General features: G+C 42.3%; 1 protein-coding gene across 3 annotated transcripts in view; it reads left to right on the forward strand.

Annotated features, from left to right (window-relative positions):
* MRTFA (myocardin related transcription factor A) overlaps window positions 1-18,761 on the forward strand; it is a 179,495-nt gene that overhangs the window by 129,595 nt on the left and 31,139 nt on the right. For 2 of the 3 annotated variants that reach the window (XM_069737074.1, XM_069737077.1), the window contains 5 exons: window positions 1,526-1,773; window positions 2,357-2,525; window positions 6,780-7,574; window positions 13,348-13,425; window positions 13,521-13,649. In XM_069737074.1, coding sequence (XP_069593175.1) covers window positions 1,526-1,773; window positions 2,357-2,525; window positions 6,780-7,574; window positions 13,348-13,425; window positions 13,521-13,649 — 1,419 coding nt within the window. The remainder of the gene's footprint in view (window positions 1-1,525; window positions 1,774-2,356; window positions 2,526-6,779; window positions 7,575-13,347; window positions 13,426-13,520; window positions 13,650-18,761) is intronic. The other variant, XM_069737075.1, reaches the window with a different exon arrangement.

The raw sequence follows: 18,761 nt of genomic DNA on the forward strand, positions 1-18,761 counted from the left end.
AAAGGGAAGGTGCCACCAGTTTTCTTGTAGTTTGCTTTTTTGTGAAATTAAGCTTAAAATAGTAATTAAAATGTATTAATGCAATAATTGCACTGTATATATTATATATTATTTTCTTACAAAATATATATAATTACCACTAGGGGGAGCATTTTCCGTTTTAAACCTCAGGCAGCTATAATAAGACTTACCAGCTTTACTCTTAGCTGGAAAATTGGGGCAGTAACTGTTAACATCACCAGTTCTCTCCCCTTTTGGGTGATCTAGTATCCCTGGGGCAGAATGAAGAGTAGCATCACAGGGCAGCGCCGTTTTGTGGGTGACTGCCCTGTGATCTGCTATCCTCAGCAGTTACTGTCTCTCTCTCTCCCATCAGTCACATGTCTCTCTCACCCAGACTACACGTATCTCACCCCTGTCCACAAGTTCACTGCTGGGATAATGCTGATCATACACTGTTCCTCCTTGATGTCTTTGTAGTCTCTGATACTTTGCCTGAGCTTTTCTCCTGCATTTTACTCCTTTCAATCTAGGATCTGTTCTGAAGCAGTACTGCTTCTGTTAGCATATCCTAATGACAGGAGACAAATCGACAGCCAAGGGCTCCATGAAAATGGCAGCAGAACACTCCCACTACTGTGAATTGTGCAGCCCACAGAGGCATTCCGAGTTCACAGCAGTGACTGCTCCATTACAATAGATAGGGTCAGCAGCAGTCTGTCAATCTCCTATGACCATGGGGTGCCGTATTATGACACTGATAGTGTCGTGCTGCCGCTGTGAAAGCAAGATGTCAGCCTCCAGTGCCTTTTGTAAACTCCTATAACATACAAAATGTTTCAAATGCAATCAAATCTTGGTTATAACAACATGTTATGCTATATTACATTGATTTATTAATGATCTACAAACGCGGTACCTTCCCTTTAATTGGGGGAAAAGGGGGTGATTTGAACTAGTTATTATCATGGTTTTTTTTTCACAAAAAATTCCCTTTTCTATTGTATTTAATTATCCCCTTGGGGGGACTTGAAGCTGCGATCATCTGATAACTTGTACTGAACACCGCAATACATCAGCACTGATATGTGTACAGCCCATCAGTGTGCCCGTGACCTAATCACTGGAGTCCGATGGGTTGTCATCACAGCCTGCCTGGGATCTGCTCAAGACCCCTGTACCTGTCATTACAATCCTTGTGTGAAGGCCAGACAGTAGGTGAAATGATGCGCCCCCCTGCTGGCACGTGTTAAATGCCGCCGTCAGAGATGAAGTTTACATCATATGTTGTGATGGGGTTAAAGAGATTGTGGAACAGCTGATATTCAAGTTCTCTATCTCAAAACCTACTGTATCTTTGTAGGTTCTGCTCACAAATGGAAAGTCATACCCAATTTAACGAAGCTAAACTATAGTCATTGCTGCTTGTCTATTTCTATCTAGTGAGGTAGGTTGATAAAGGGAGCATCCAAAACTTTGCAAGACAGTTACATCATTTTTTTAATTTTTTTTTTTTATATTACAGCAAAACCATTCAAAACCTTGTCATGATAAAGTTCAGCGACCTAAGAAAATAAAGGATGCGAAACCCAAAGTGAAGAAGCTGAAATATCACCAGTATATACCTCCTGATCAGAAGCAGAAAGAATCTCCAGGAATGGACTCCTCTTACGCCAAAATTTTGCAACAACAACAGCTTTTTCTGCAGCTACAAATCCTTAATCAACAGCAGCAGCATTACAACTATCAGGCCATCCTTCCAGCACCCCCAAAGTAAGCTGCATGGTTTACAGCATTGGTCGGGGTTTAGTTATTTCTCTCTACTCGTTGTGATAGGAATGGAACAATTATTAAAAATATTAGCATAACAAAATATCTTTATTTTGGTGTATTTATTATGAAATACAAATGAAATTCCACTTCCTCACAGATCTGTCAGGTCTTCTAGTAACATCATCTGAATAGCATTGGTCAGCGTGGGATTGGCTGAGCTTTGTGGGTATTTGATTTATTTATTCAGGATTTTCATGTGAAAAAATTTTAAATGTAACCTCCTTGTGCCAGAATGATGAATGTCAGTCATCACTTTGTGTAAGAGGAGATAGCCTGGCTCTTTTGCCTGGGAGCATTTCATCAGCTTTTATCTGAAAACACTGAATAAATAGAAATGCCGTCATCATGTGGAGACATGACACAAGTGCTTTAATAGAGATTGTGTATTGTGACTGATTATGTTCCTTTAGTAACAGCATTACATGGTATAGGTTCAAAAAATAGTGCACACTGAAATCATTGCTATGGTTGATCTGTGCTACTTTTTTCTAACCTGATGATACTTTGTCCCCGCTAATACTAGGCCACTGCATGACCAGCCGACCACCGCTGGGACTACTGCCACTGCTGTGCGCACTTTACCTACAGTCAGCATCTCCACTCATTGTGCATCTGTGGGATTTAAACAGAACATTACCCCAATTTCTGCAACGAAAACGGGTCCTCTGCCAAGCAATTTGGATGACATGAAGGTACAATAGACATTAAGTATCATTAGTTTTTCATTTGGACACACCAGTAAAACTCCTGCCACCGCAACTAGGGTGACACAAAGTAGTAATCTCTTGTGCAGTTAGCTGGATCAAATGCTTTATATATCTGAGAAGACGATCAGCCAGGGCCCGGGACATGGTTACAGCTGCCGCTCACTATGCATAGAGCCCTGATGGCACATGATGGAGAGACGGAGGCTGCTGGGATGAATAAGATTAATTTCCTCCCTGCAGCTGGGCTGTCAGCGTGGCGGCCGCACGACGTCTGAAAGCCGCTAATATGCAGATGATATAACTGCAGGTTAATAGCGTTCCTTTAAAGTCTTGCTTCATGGAGTCTGGTCAGTCCAAGACTTGGTGCTCTTTCGATTGAGGGCCTTAAGAGGGTCTGTGATTTCAGGTAGTTCTTGATGAACTGCTACAAATAGTTGTCAAAGCCAAGGAATCCATTATACAGAATCTTTCTCCAGATCACGGGTGTCAAACTGCATTCCTCGAGGGCCGCAAACCATGCTTGTTTTCAAGATTTCCTTAGCTTTGCACAAGGTGCTGCAATCATTGTGTGTAGGTGATTAAATTATCACCTGTGCAATACAAGGTAATCCTGAAAACATGACCTGTTTGCAGCCCTTGAGGAATGCAGTTTGACACCTCTGCTCTAGATCAATCATGTATCCCAGGGATGGCAATTCAGGAAGTTCACAGGCATTTTTTGGGTTTAACCTAGAGCTGATTTTGTCACAGTCTTCATAACACCAAGCAGACATACGGACATTGTTTACACCTTAGGAAAAGATTATTATTATTATTATTTATTGTTATAGCACCATTTATTCCATGGCGCTTTACATCTGAGGAGGGGTATACATAATAAAAACAGGTACAATAATCTTGAACAATACAAGTCATAACTGGTACAGGCGGAGAGAGGACCCTGCCCGCGAGGGCTTACAATCTACAAGAGATGGGTGAGGATACAGTAGGTGAGGATAGAGCTGGTCATGCAGCGGTTTGATTCATTGTGTTTTACGGTTTTGGAGAGTCCCTGAGCTCCAGCCACAGTTTGTTTTAAAATAGCAAACTGTTCCTTACTTCCCCTTCTGGGGTCCATTCCTGACCCCCGTCATTGCTCCTGGTATCTGTTATTGTCTGCATCACTGACATTATGTAGTGATGAGCGAACGTGCTCGGATAACGTGTTATCCAAGTATCTTGGGTATGCTCGAATAATATGTTCGAGTCCCTGTGGCTGCATATGTTGCCGCTATTAGATAACATATGCAGCCTCAGGGACTCGAGGACGCCCAAGATACTTGGATAACACGTTATCCGAGCACGTTCGCTCATCACTAATGTTATGTCAACAGTGTTGCAGCTCGGCCCAAGTTAATGGCACAAGCTGCTGAAGTCATTGCTGTCAACATGATGTCAGCACCTCAGACCATAACAGGACACCAGGAGCAAGCGGATGAGATTGTCTTGGACCTGGGGAGGGTGAGTTAAACAGAGGTTTGTTTTTTTTTAAAATACAGATGCAACTTAGAGCCAAGGATTTTCTAAAGCTGGGAAACCTCTATAGGATGTCACTGAAATAGATGAGGATATAAGGAAACAAGACATCACACAAGATTTAATTCACAAAATATTTGAATATTGCCCCAGAGTGTTTCACAGCCGTTAAGAGATTTTCCCGCGAACAAAGTAGACTTTAATCAATAGATCTTGGAATAATAATAACTTCCACACTTAAGGTACCTTCACACATAACGAGATCGTTGCTTTTTGTGACGTAGCAACGATATCGTTAAGGAAATCGTTATGTGTGACAGCGACCAACGATCAGGCCCCTGCTGGGAGATCGTTGGTCGCTGAACAAAGTCCAGAACTTTATTTCGTCGCTGGATCTCCCGTGGACATCGCTGGATCGGCGTGTGTGACACCGATCCAGCGATGTCTTCACTGGTAACCAGGGTAAACATCGGGTAACTAAGCGCAGGGCCGCGCTTAGTAACCCGATGTTTACCCTGGTTACCAGCGTAAAAGTAAAAAAAAACAAACACTACATACTTACCTACCGCTGTCTGTCCCCGGCGCTGTGCTCTGCACTCCTCCTGTACTGGCTGTGAGCGTCGGTCAGCCGGAAAGCAGAGCGGTGACGTCACCACTGTGCTCACAGCCAGTGCAGGAGGAGTGCAGAGAAGCACAGCGCCGGGGACAGACAGCGGTAGGTAAGTATGTAGTGTTTGTTTTTTTTTTACTTTTACGCTGGTAACCAGGGTAAACATCGGGTTACTAAGCGCGGCCCTGCGCTTAGTAACCCGATGTTTACCCTGGTTACCCGGGGACTTTGGGATCGTTGGTCTCTGGAGAGCTGTCTGTGTGACAGCTCTCCAGCAACCAAACAGCGACGCTGCAGCGATCCGGATCGTTGTCGGTATCGCTGCAGCGTCGCTTAATGTGAAGGGGCCTTTATACGTGGTTAAATAAAATGTTCCTGTGCTGAGATAATCTTATAAATGTTCCCCTGCTGTGTACTGTGTAATGGCTGTGTCTGACCGTGCAGGGACATGGACTGGTAATACCACAGCTCCTGGGCAGGGGAGGAAACAAGACATAGACATTACAGCATGGGATCACAAATAATTATTAATTTGAGGTGTAGCATAGAAAACTGGAGAGCAAACACAAGCGCAATAGGGTCCTAACGGGTAAAAACGGTGAGAAACAAATGGGGTGCCAACTCACCTGATGGGGTTGCAAAATAGCAACAATGACATCAACTTAAATCAGCTGCAACAGAACACGAGTCTGTGGACGAGGAAGGGATTCAACAAGAGGAGGAAAATATGTGTCAAACCTGCGCCGCTAAAAGATTCAGTATATAGCCTTAATTCTTTTAAATCGTTTATTGTGAACAGGTTTAGCAGTCAGCGCCTTTCAACGTCACACAGGACCCCTTCTTTAGCACAAAACCTTATGATAACCCTTCAACGCCCCACAGCCAAGTTGCAGGGGTTCAATTGGGCTGACACATGGAGTCTCTTTCCCTTGTCAGATCCTGTGATTCCTGGGATGATATTAGATGTTTTCAACATGTCATTTTGTCTCATTTAGAATATTCACCACAAAAGCGCAGAACAAATACTCTTACTGTGTCATAGAACTCCATTAGTCTGAAGCCGAAAGACTGTACTTTTTGGACCCATTGTAGCTGGTATACAGTAGTAGTAGTAGTATACTGGCTAGACAGAGTCCAAAAAAACATCATATTAAAGGGAATCTGTCAGCAGGTTTGTGCACAGTAGCCTGCAGACAGTGTCTGGATAGGTCAGTGGGGTATCTAAATGTGGTGCTTCGCTTAGGTATTCATACTAATGGCTTATGACAGGTCACTGAGGCAAAAAAAAAAAATCGCCTTCAGTAGGCTCCTGCGCTGCAGCATGATCGCATGTGTAATGTGCATTAAATTGTTTTATTTAGTCTTACACATTGATTCTGAAAAAAATAAAACTTCCTCAAAATGGCGTGGCCACTCATGTGCAGTAGCCTCTATTGGCGATCCAATGGATGCTACGGTGCAGGCGCAGCCGGCGCCATTTTGCTAGACGAAAAAAAGTCTTTGCAGTAGTATTTATTGGATCGCTGATAGATGCTACTACGCAGGTGCCACCGGCACCATCTATTTTTTCTTCCTCTAACAAAATGGTGCCGCCGGCGCCATTTATAGAGTGTTTTTGTTTTTTTATTCAGAATCAATGTATAAAACAACTTAATGCTGTAGGTTACCGTGCACAATCCTGCTGACAGATTCCCTTTAATGGACAAACAAAAAAGCTATCTTGAATAGCGTGGAAGATTGTTTTTCAAACCTACAGAGATGACATGTAACATGGGGAGCCTTTGGGTGACAGGTGATGGACATCACATTGGGGATCGGTAACTCACTCGCTCAGACATATACATCAGAAGCTTTTCCAAATGCATATCCCCAATCTTGGCTACTAGAGCTGGATTTAATTGTATAATGGTGCTGACTTCACTGGGCTGAGCGCTGATGTGAAGACTATCACTGTGCTGTAACAGTCCCCTGATATGTATGTGCAATTCATCTGTATTTATAAAGATGTACTATAATGCACATGTGGCATTAGTCATTACACTATATTTTTGCTTCTTTATTACATATCACTTATGTGTTTTGTTCTGATTCTCCTCTGTGCTGACTATAATCAGGTAGCAGAGTTAAAGCAAGAATTAAAGCTGCGTGGTCTGCATGTGTCTGGAACAAAGGTTGACCTCATCGAAAGACTTAAAGCAACACAAGAAATTTGCACTGATCCTGCCCATCCAAAGCCGGTGTCTGTTCAGCAGCCTAAGCCAAGTGAAGGGATATCAAGAAAGCCTAATGTTTGCCCCTCTCCCTCAGTGGCAGAACCATTTAGCTTATGTGGGTTGAGTTCCACACCACCATGTTCACCTTGCCCCTCAGAGGTTTCTGTGGCTAGTGCAGAGGATGTGCTCCCTGCCGGAGACTCGTCAGCAGAAACTGTAACTTCTCCTGTGACACAACTTATATTCCTGCCATCTCCAGCACCAGTCATAGAAAAACCCTCTACAGATGTCAAAGACAAAGATGACATGCTACAAGAGAAAGACCGGCAGATTGAAGAGCTAACTAGAAGGTTGAAACAGAAACAAGAGTTAGTAGAAAGACTAAAACAACAGCTTCAACAGGAGAAAAGAACACAGCCGCCTCCACTGTCTGATGATCACCAGACTTTAAGTGTGCAACTAAAACAAGAAATTGGCCAAGTTACTTCTGATTCCAGTGGATGCATGGAGACCTCATCAACAAGAGCGACACTAAAGCCAGAAACTACCAACCTGCAAAAGTCACAATTCTTCATAAGTTCAGCATGTAAAAACGACAGAAGTAAAAGTGGTGGCTTATGTGAAGCACAGTTGGTCCTCGCAGTTAACAGGCCAAACATCCCACATGGGGAGGACACTAAATCATTCATACTGCAGGTTGGTAGAAACATTTGGTTTCATATAAAGGAACTCTACCATTTGATTTGTATAAAAATAAGCCAACTAAACATGCTAAAAACTCATTTGTAAAGAGGATATTTAATCCATGTACTGGGGCAGCAGACACGTATATCAGCTCCATACTGGCTGTAAAAGTGCGCATTCAGTAATGGTAAAGTGACTTTAAAGAGATAAATGTTCCGAGATATGGAGACACTGCTTCTAGTGGAGGATCCCGATACATACTGCATGAGCAGGGCTCTGCCATGTGCATGACTTCTAACTCTGTAATATTAGTCATCCCGAGCATCACATAATAGGCATTTAATATGAATGCCATATTGGTGTTATCACATCAGGGGTGTGTGGGCTTGATTTGACATTTTGTGGATCATTTGACTTGAAACACTGGAGGTACATTAATAACTGCTATAGAGAAGCTGCACGTTGCACCATAAGGTAGGCTACCTTAGACAATGCCTTAAATTGGGGGGTGGTCTGGGATTAGTTTTGACACAGTTTAAAAAAACAAACAGGCAAGTAGTTGCTATCCGAGGCAACTATCTGCCTGTTGTACGCAGCGCCAGCACAGAGCAGTCATAGAACTCGCCTGCCAGTGATTCAGATGCTCCCTGTCAACAGAGCAGCTCTTCTTCTGCTCTGGTGTCGACGGGACATTTTGCTGACGGCATGCTGCTTGACAGCTGACCCTGCGACTCCACCAGTTAGGCATCGGGGAGCTGGCTGTCAATTGCATGACGCCGGCAGTCCAGCCTTGTCTTGTTACAGAAGCAGCTGAATTCCCGGCAGGAGTGGTCTGTGACTGATCTGTGTTGGTGAAGGATGGCACCAAGCACAACAGGCAACTGCCTGTCTGTTAGTGTTTGGGCACTTTTTTTTTTTTTCAAAGTTCCGAATATTTCCTTTAAAGGGAATCTGTCACCATATTTGCTCTATCTAAACTATTAATATGGACATACAGGATATAGACTTCTTTGGAGAATGATTCCTGTGTGTCTCCTATTAGATGTGGTGTTATGGATAAATAATCTTATCACTTTATATAAATGACCTCTTCCAGGCTTTGAGGAGGAAGCTGTCTGCAGATAACTCTGCCTCCAGAGCTGATTTTACAGGAAGAGGAGTTACCAGTGAGACAAGTAACCAACACAGAACTGGAGAAATGAAATTTGACTTTCAAACACATTTTTTCTTCTCTCTCAGCTCTGCTGTATTGTAACAATATTGCAGCCCTGTCTGCCTGTGAGCTGGAAGCTGAGAGGAACCTGCAGATGGCAGTTATCAGGAGAGCAGAGAGCGGCCATCACACTGGTGATTCATGTAAAATCAGCTCTGGAGGGAGAGTTATCTTCCAGGTAATATCCTCCTCGGAGTCAGGAAGAGGTCATTTATATAAAGTGATAAGATGATTTATCCATAACAATACAGCTGATATGAGGCACACAGGGATCACTCTTCTCAGCAGTGTTGTGAATTCTGTGGTCGAGCTCCCTCCTGTGGTCATGAGTGGTACTTCGGCTGGTTCTGTCTATGAGCTTCCTCTGGTGGATGTGAGTGGGGCTGCGGCTTCTGAGTTTCTTTCCTCAGGTGACGTGGTTGTCATTAGGTGCTGCTCTATTTAACTCCACCTAGTTCTTTGTTCCTGGCCTCCAGTCAATGTTCCAGTATTGGTCTTGCTCTCTCCTGGATCGTCTTGTGGCCTGTCTGCCCTGCATAAGCTAAGTTCTGCTTGTGTTACTTTTGTTTGCTATTTTTTCTGTCCAGCTTGCTATATTGGTTTTTCTTGCTTGCTGGAAGCTCTGGGACGCAGAGGAAGCACCTCCGTGCCGTTAGTCGGTACGGAGGGTCTTTTTGCGCCCTCTGCGTGGTTGTTTGTAGGTTTTTATGCTGACCGCAAAGCTATCTTTACTATCCTCGGTCTATTCAGTAAGTCGGGCCTCACTTTGCTAAAACCTATTTCATCTCTGTGTTTGTGTTTTCATCTTTACTCACAGTCACTATATGTGGGGGGCTGCCTTTTCCTTTGGGGCATTTCTCTGAGGCAAGGTAGGCTTATTTTTCTTCTATCTTCAGGGCTAGCTGGTTTCTCAGGCTGTGCCCGAGGCGCCTAGGTCTGGTCAGGAGCGCTCCACGGCTACCTCTAGTGTGGTGTGATAGGATTAGGGATTGCGGTCAGCAGAGTTACCACGTCTCAGAGCTCGTCCTATGTTATTAGTAACTATCAGGTCACTTTGTGTGCTCTTAACCACCAGGTCCATTGTGTTTCTGAATCACCAGTTTATAACACAGCAGTCTGTATTGTGTATGCCCATATTAATAGTTTAGCTAGGGCAAATGTGGTGACAGATTCCCTTTAAGTTCTGAAATGTTCCACTAGACTAATGGGAATGAGTGCATGAATTTGTGCTTCTCAGATAGACTATATGCTGTGGATGTGAAAGTGCATAGATGTGTGTGTCATTGTATGGTGAAAAGTATTACGACTCCTACACAATATACCTACAGGATCTTCTATGACATCCTGTTCTAATATGGAGTTGTTCTCAACTTTGCAGATGTAACAGTTTCCACTCTTCTACAAGATTTCGGAGAGTGTCTAGGAATTTTTGCCCATTCATCCCAAAAAGTATTTTTGAGGTCAGACACTAATGTTCATCCCAAAAGTCAGGGCTCTGTGCAAGCCAACCAAGGTCTTGCATGCTAAATCATTAAGATTTCACCGGAACGAAGGGACCTAGGTCAAACCCTTAGAAACAACCTCATGCCATTATTTCTCCACTAGCCCATGTGACTGCCACTTACGGTTCATCAGAAATTATGCATCAATAGCTCCAGCGTTGTGGCGTCATGGAATTCATCTGACATTTGGCGTTGTGCTTGGCAATGTAAGGCTGAATGCAGCTGATTGATCCTGGTACATAATATTATGAAGTTCTCAGTGCACATTATCAGTGTTGATGTTTAAAGGAGCTTGTCACCAGGAATAACGCTGTTAACCTGCAGATATGCGGTTAATTTGCAGGTTCTAAAAAATAAATAAAATAGCCTAAACTCTGAACATGTCACAGAACACTGTTCAGTCAATCATCCAAAAAAGGAAGGAGTATGGCACAACTACGAACCTACCAAAATATGGCTCTCCACCTAATCTGACATCCCAAGTGAGAGGAGCAGTAGTGAGAAAAGCAGCCAAGAGGCACATGGTCACTCTGCAGGATCTGAAGAGACCCACAGCTCAGGTGGGAGAATTGACCCACAGGACAGCTGTTAGTCATAAACTTCACAGATCTGGCTTTTCTGAAATAGTGGTAAGAAGAAAGCAATTTTTGAGAGCAAACCATAAGAAGTCCCATTTACAGTTTTCAAAAAGCCATATAGGGACACAGCGAACCTATGGAATAAGGTGCTCTGGTCAAGTGAGACCACAAGGTAGAACAAACTTTGCTCTACTTTCTCAAACAAATCTCATGAGGCCTTTCCAGAACAGCTGTAGATATATTGACAATAAATTACATACATATGGACTCAATTTACTAGCTGTTTGATTCCTGGAATCAATTGATCACTCAGGATTTTATATAGGGGTGTCAGACTATAGGCGGTGGCCTGAATACACATGCATGTTACAATTGTCATGTGGCACTTGCTGGGGCTGTGCTGGTCTCTGCACACCGGGTGTTCTAACGGTGCACGCTGACAGTGCACTCTGTTGCTGGCTTGTTTCTGTTGATCTAAGTCGGTGAGAGAGCGTGCGCTCATTGTGAGTGGCACTGAGGACACTTTGTTTCAGTCAGGGGGCCGAGGCTTCGGCCAGTAATGACACTTCATTTGAGTCTCCCAGCATGCACTGGGCACTTCAAATTGTCATCAAAAAGAAGTAAAGAAAAAAAGAAAAGTACAGTATCTTAACAGTAAGGTGCGTGCTATAGTCCAAAAAGTATAGTAGAACACAATTCCTACCTCCTCATCCTGTGCAGATCTCTGATCTGTGCCATGAAAGATCCTGATGCATGCTCAATCATGTCCATACCCCATTCATCTGAAAGATTGCAAAAGAGAGGATTCTTTTGGCATCTGTCTAGCTAGTTTACCTTTTTTACCAATTGCATGTAAAAAATTGACTACACTGTTCTATAGAGACATTTCACAGGAAAAAAAAAACATATTACGAGTGATAATGTTTTACATTTTTTCTTTCAACATAGTAGGGTATGGGTGACAGATTACACTGTATAGCCACGGTATATATCAATATACATTGGAGCCTATTGCCAGTGATGTATGTCTTTAAATCCTTTCAACTATCTCCTTAGTCAGTAGCGTCAAACATGAATGTAGTGTGAGCGTAGACTTACAGGAAAGATGTATATCATTGTACCATGTTTGCCAGTAAGAGAAAAATAATGACATTTGAGTCTTCAGTGTTTGATACCATCTTTTCAGTTAGCCATTAAAAGGTAACAAATTTCAAGCTTTCCAGACTACCCAGGTCCCTTCATCAGGCAGAGACCAATACAAAATCAGAAGAATCACATATTTATACACAACAGGGCACAGAAATAATGCAATAGATAAGACAAGTGACGTGAAGCAGAACTATCATTATGGCAGAGGGATTATTATTATTATTTATTATTATAGCGCCATTTATTCCATGGCGCTTTACATGTGAGGAGGGGTATACATAATAAAAACAGGTACAATAATCTTGAACAATACAAGTCATAACTGGTACAGGAGGAGAGAGGACCCTGCCCGCGAAGGCTCACAATCTACAAGGGATGGGTGAGGATACAGTAGGTGAGGGTAGAGCTGGTCGTGCAGTGGTTTGGTCGATCGGTGGTTACTGCAGGTTGTAGGCTTGCTGGAAGAGGTAGGTTTTCAGGTTCTTTTTGAAGGTTTCGATGGTAGGTGAGAGTCTGATATGTTGTGGTAGAGAGTTCCAGAGTAGGGGTGATGCGCGAGAGAAATCTTGTATACGATTGTGGGAAGAGGAGATAAGAGGGGAGTAGAGAAGGAGATCTTGTGAGGATCGGAGGTCGCGTGTAGGTAAGTACCGGGAGACGAGGTCACAGATGTATGGAGGACACAGGTTGTGTGTGGATGGCTTTGTATGTCATGGTTAGGGTTTTGTACTGGAGTCTCTGGGTAATGGGGAGCCAGTGAAGGGATTGACAGAGGGGAGAGGCCGGGGAATAGTGGGGGGGGACAGATAGATTAATTGGGCAGCTGAGTTTAGAATAGATTGGGATAAACGGTTGTAGGCCGTAACTACTGGAACAATTCATAGAACTGCTCCAATATTTACGGCCACAACTGTTTATCCCTCTCTCACAATGACCGTTCTGCTTCACGTCACCTGTCTTATTTATTGCATTATTTCCGTGCCCTGTTGTGTATAAATATGTGATTCTTCAGATTTTGTATTGGCCTATACCTGATGAAGGGACCTGGGTAGTCTGGAAAGCTTGCAATTTGTTACCATCTTTTCAGTTAGACATTGAAAGGTATCAACCACTGAGGACTCTCAAATCTAATCATAGACTTTGTCATTTGCGAGCAGCACCCAAACATGTTGCAAACCAATGTTCCAAGCTTTGTTCGCGCATGCAGTCTTCTTTTTTCTATATATTAAATTTAAGGGAATGTGTCTATTGCTGCTTGTAACTTTCATTGTGGATTACAGGAAATGTTTTCTTGTCATATACCCCTTACCTTTTCATTATAGTTCTATACCTTTTCTCTTAAGTCTCCGTCTTCAAAGCAAGACACTTCCCAGCCTAAAACACAGCCAGAAACACAGGCGGTCCTTGCTCAGTCTACGACGGTGAGTTTTCAGTTTCTGCTTTATTTTAGTTAAGTAAGAATTGTTTTCTATCAAGACATTAGTTCATACATAATATAACGGTCATCTTTTTGTAGACCCCAAGACCTGCTACTCAGCTGAGGCCTACTTTGTCTTTTGCCATACCTCCCAATATTGAGGCATCTTTAGATAAGAAGCAGTCTAACATCAGTGAGGAAGAACTTATGAGCTGCTCCTCAAAATTGGTATTTTTTTTCTTTTCAGAGTTGTATTACTATTCTATTACTGTTATAAAAATGTACATTATCATGAGAAAATTAATTAACAATTCACGTATGTATTCAACAGCAAACTTGTGGTCATCAGCATGAAAACCTGTATAATGTGTCTGGTAAGAATTAGAGATGAGCGAATATCATTGGCTCCCTCCTTATTTGGCAAGCTATAGCGCTTACCGAAGAAGCTGCACAAAAAACATGCTATTTACCAGAGACCACCAATATAATATTGAAAGATATATTTTATTAAAGGCAACCAAACACCAAAAAGTTTAAAAATATTTAAAAGCAAACCGTTACACAGACCCCAAGATGGGGTCAGACCCCCTGGACATGGAAGCATCAAATACACAAATCATGAACAAGAATTGTGATGTTGCACCCAAATAATAAACAGGTGAGATAGGTGTAAAAAATAATCAAATTCAAAAACAATAATCACTGGAAAATACTGTTGAGTCTCAAGGTTCCAAGGCCTGCTATGACAAGATAGGATGATTTAAATAAATTAATGGAGCCTAACAAGAAAAATAAAATGCTAGAAAAACATGATAAGAAATGCACACAGGATGAAAACAAAGTCTACAAGTTGTATCAAGAAGTTATAAGCAACCATGGCAAATGACCCAAATGATTCCAAGGATTATCAAGGCCTATAAATACAGAAGGATATCTACCGTATTTGATAAATGCTATATGCTAGTCCATATAATAGAGGTAATATATATATATATATATATATATATATATATATATATATATATATACAGTACTGACAACCTGTGTTAAGGGGCAAAAAGCCTAGATAGGCACAAAAAAACAAGTTATTGAGTATTGTAGACGGCCACCAGTAATGTGAAATAGCAGCAAGACTTAGAAAACATGACCAGAGTATATGCAAACCAGGGGGCCTGGAACGCCCAACGCGTATCGCCACAAAGATTGGCTTTGTCAGGGGCTATTTATTAGGCTATATTCATTGAGGTTTAGTAACCTCTATTATATGGACTAGCATATAGCATTTATCAAATGGGTATCCTTCTGTATTTATAGGCCTGGAGAACCCTTGGAATCATTTGGATCATTTGCCATGGTTGTTTATAACTTCCCGATACAACTTGTAGACATTGTTTTCATCCTGTGTGTATTTCTTATCATGTTTTTCTAGCATTTTATTTTTCTTGTTAGGCTCTAGTAAGTTATTTAAATCATCCTATCTTGTCATAGCAGGCCTTGGAACCTTGAGATTTAACAGTATTTTCCAGTGATTATTGTTTTTGCATTTTATTTTTTACACCTATCTCACCTGTGTATTATTTGGGTGCAATATCACAATTCTTGTTCATGATTTGTGTATTTGATGCTTCCATGTCCAGGGGTTCTGACCCCATTTTGGGGTCTCTGTAACTGTTTGCTTTTAAATGTTTTTACACTTTTTGGTGTTTGGTTGACTTTAATAAAATAAAATATATCTTTGAATATTATGTTGGTGGTCCCTGGTACATAGCATGTTTCTTGTTATTTTTCGTGTCACATGGTTTGACATGCTCCAGGTGGATCCCTTTTTGTGGATTCTGGCTGATGGTGCCCTCCACCTTTTTCTTTTCTAGCGAAGAAGCTGCATTGGTAACCCGGATATCTGGAGCGCTCCCCATGATCCGCTGTTCAGAGCAGCTGCATGTGTGCGGCTGTGTGACAGTCACAACAAATGCATGGAGAGCCTGTGTGTTGTGACTGTCACACAGCCGTGACACATGCAGCTGCTCCGAGCAGCGGATCATGGGGAGCGCTCCGGGTATCCGGGTTCCCAATGCAGCTTCTTCCTTAAGTACTATAGCTTGCCGAATAAAGAGGGCGCCGACGATGTTCGCTCATCTCTAGTAAGTATAGCCACTGCCATTTACAGTTGATGTATAGACTTTGTTTTGTGTTCATCTAAACTGAACAAAAATATAAAAACCCAACACTTTATTGTCTCTTCTCCAATTTTTCATGAGCTTAACTCAAAGGTCTAAGACTTTCTATGTGCACAAAAGGCCTTTTTCTCACATATATTCACAAATGTGTCTAAATCTGTTAGTGAGCACTCGTCCTTTGCCGCGATAACGCATCCACCTCCCGGGTGTGGCATATCCACATGCTGATTAAGCAGCATGGTTATTGCACATTGTGCCTTAGGAAGGCTGCAATGAAATGTGCAGTTTTATCACACAGCACAATGCCATAATTATTATTATTATTATTATTATTATTATTATTATTTATTATTATAGCGCCATTTATTCCATGGCGCTTTACATGTGAGGAGGGGTATACATAATAAAACAAGTACAATAATCTTGAAAAATACAAGTCACAACTGGTACAGGAGGAGAGAGGACCCTGCCCGCGAGGGCTCACAATCTACAAGGGATGGGTGAGGATACAGTAGGTGAGGGTAGAGCTGGCCGTGCAGCGGTTTGGTCAATCGGTGGTTACTGCAGGTTGTAGGCTTGTCGGAAGAGGTGGGTCTTCAGGTTCTTTTTGAAGGTTTCGATGGTAGGCGAGAGTCTGATATGTTGTGGTAGAGCATTCCAGAGTAGGGGGGATGCACGAGAGAAATCTTGTATGCGATTGTGGGAAGAGGAGATAATAATGTCACAAGTGTTGAGAGAGCGTGCAATTGGCTTCCTGACTGAAGGAATGTCCACCAGAGCTGCTGCCCGTGAAGTGAATGTTCATTTCTCTACCACAAGATCATCTGAGACCAGACCCCGAACAGATGCTGCAACAATCCATTTTTAAAACCAAAGAATTTGTGTACAAACTATCAGAAACCATCCCGGGGAATCTCCTCTGCATGCTGCCCATCCTCCACCTGACAGCAGTTCGTCATTGAAACAGAGTTGAGTAGGCAAATGCTCACATTCGATTGCATCTGACATGTTGGGGAAGTGTTCTCTTCACGGATGATTCTTGGTTTTCATTGTACAGGGCAGATGACAGACCATGTATGGCATCATGTGGGTGAGCGGTTTGCTGATGTCCACATTGTTAATTGAGTGGCCCATGGTGGCCGTGGGGTTATGGTTTGGGCAGGTGTATGTTATGGACCATAAACACAGATGCATTTTATTGATCCCATTTTGCATTCACAGAGATATTGTGACGAGATCCTGAGGCCCATTGTTGTCATTCATTAACAACCATAGCCTCGTGTTGCAGCATGATCATGCACAGCGCCAATGTTGCATGAATCTTTAGACAGGTTCTGGAAGCTGTATATAAAATTAGAAAAATTGGAGTAATAAAATCTGCCTTCAAAAATATATGCAAAAATTATTTATTTCATTTATAAACATCAAGTATAGATAGCATTAAATCTTTGAATACACGTAAATATAATAGATTATACATGGGTACAGTCACTATGAAGGACACAGGTAAAGATAGTCCAGGAGACAACACTACACTAGAGAGTATACGACTGGAGTAATCAAGTTCTTAGAAAGTTAGACTATAAAGTGTATTGAGTCGTTTTAAAGAGCAAATAATAAAGTGGCTAACTCAAGATTCAGAGATTCATCCTCACCCAAGTTGGTCGCAGTGTTGTCATAGACTGCTAGCCCCTACACGCGTTTCACATAGACTTCTTCAGGGAAGGGGGTGGGCGCGTATGGGCCAGCAGTCCTTTGTTGACACTGCGACCAACATGGGTGAGTTTGGTATCGCTGCATCCATAATGTCTCGCTCTATAAAACAGTCCCACTAGTTAACCCCTTCAGTGAGCACTGTAAAAAAGGTAAAAAACAAGGCAAAAAACAATGCTTTATCATAATGCGCATCTCTCCTCCTGTACCAGTTGTGACTTGTATTTAAAATTATTGTACTTGTTTTTATTATGTATACCTCTCCTTACAGGTAAAGCGCCATGGAATGAATGGCGCTATAAGAATAAATAATAATAATCATGCCACCGAACAAAAAGTGCAATAAAACCCGATCAAAAATTACAGATGTAAATAAAAATGATACTGCTGAAAATGACATATTCTCCTGCAAAAACAAGCCGCCATACAGCTCCATCAGGAGAAAAGTTTTTTTTATAAAATAGTTTGTGTTAAAGCGCCAAAACATAAAAAAATGATAACTGTGGTATCAATGTAATCGTACTGACCAGAAGAATACACTGTGTTCCAAATTATTATGCAAATTTGATTTAAGTTTCATAAAGATTTAATTTTTTTGTTTTTCAAATAAACTCGTGGATGTTATTGTGTGTCAGGGCTCAATGGATCACTGGAATCAATCTTAAACACATGTGATAATTAGTTTTCCTGGTGATTCTAATTAAAGGAAAACTACTTAAAAATGATGTTCCACATTATTAAGCAGGCCACAGTTTTTAAGTAACATGGAAAAAGAAAACAAGAAAAAGGATCTCTCTGCTGCGAAAAGCATTAACTAGTGCAATGCCTTGGTCAAGGGATGAAAACATGAGATATTTCCCAAAAACCTAAGCGTGATCATCGTACTGTTAAGAGATTTGTGGCTGGGGGCGTGGCCTGACTTCTGATGGTGCAGGTTGCATAGTGTGGGAGCTCCATTCCCAGGACTCATAAAGTGGCACACAGCAGTGCACAGACGGTGCTTTCTCCTCCAGAACTCCCCACTCCTGCTCCTTACCGTTTGGTGAGTGTATGGGGAAATCTAAAGCCGGCGCAGGGGACCCTTCCAGGCGCATTGTGGACTTCTTTGCAGCCACCCCTCAGCAGCCTCAGAGGCCCAAGATGGCGCCGCTTTCTCCTAGATCCTCCAGAGCTGCACGCCGAGGCTCTCAGTCTTCTGCCTCAAGCACAGCAGCAGCTGATCTCTCAGAGGCTCCAGTTACAGCAGGGCTGCTCAGAGACATGCTTGGTGACCTCCGTACCTCCCTGCAGGAGGATATGCGTTCCATGATGGCAGAGCTCAGGGGGGAGGTGGAGGAGCTGGGAGGCCGCACGGATCATCTTGAAAATAAAATGTCCGAACTGGTAGCTTCTCACAATGATTTGTGGGAAGCTCATGATAACCTGCAGCTGCTTGTTACCAAAACTCATG

The sequence above is a fragment of the Ranitomeya imitator genome, chromosome 8 (assembly GCF_032444005.1).
Source record: "Ranitomeya imitator isolate aRanImi1 chromosome 8, aRanImi1.pri, whole genome shotgun sequence".
NCBI lineage: Eukaryota > Metazoa > Chordata > Amphibia > Anura > Dendrobatidae > Ranitomeya > Ranitomeya imitator.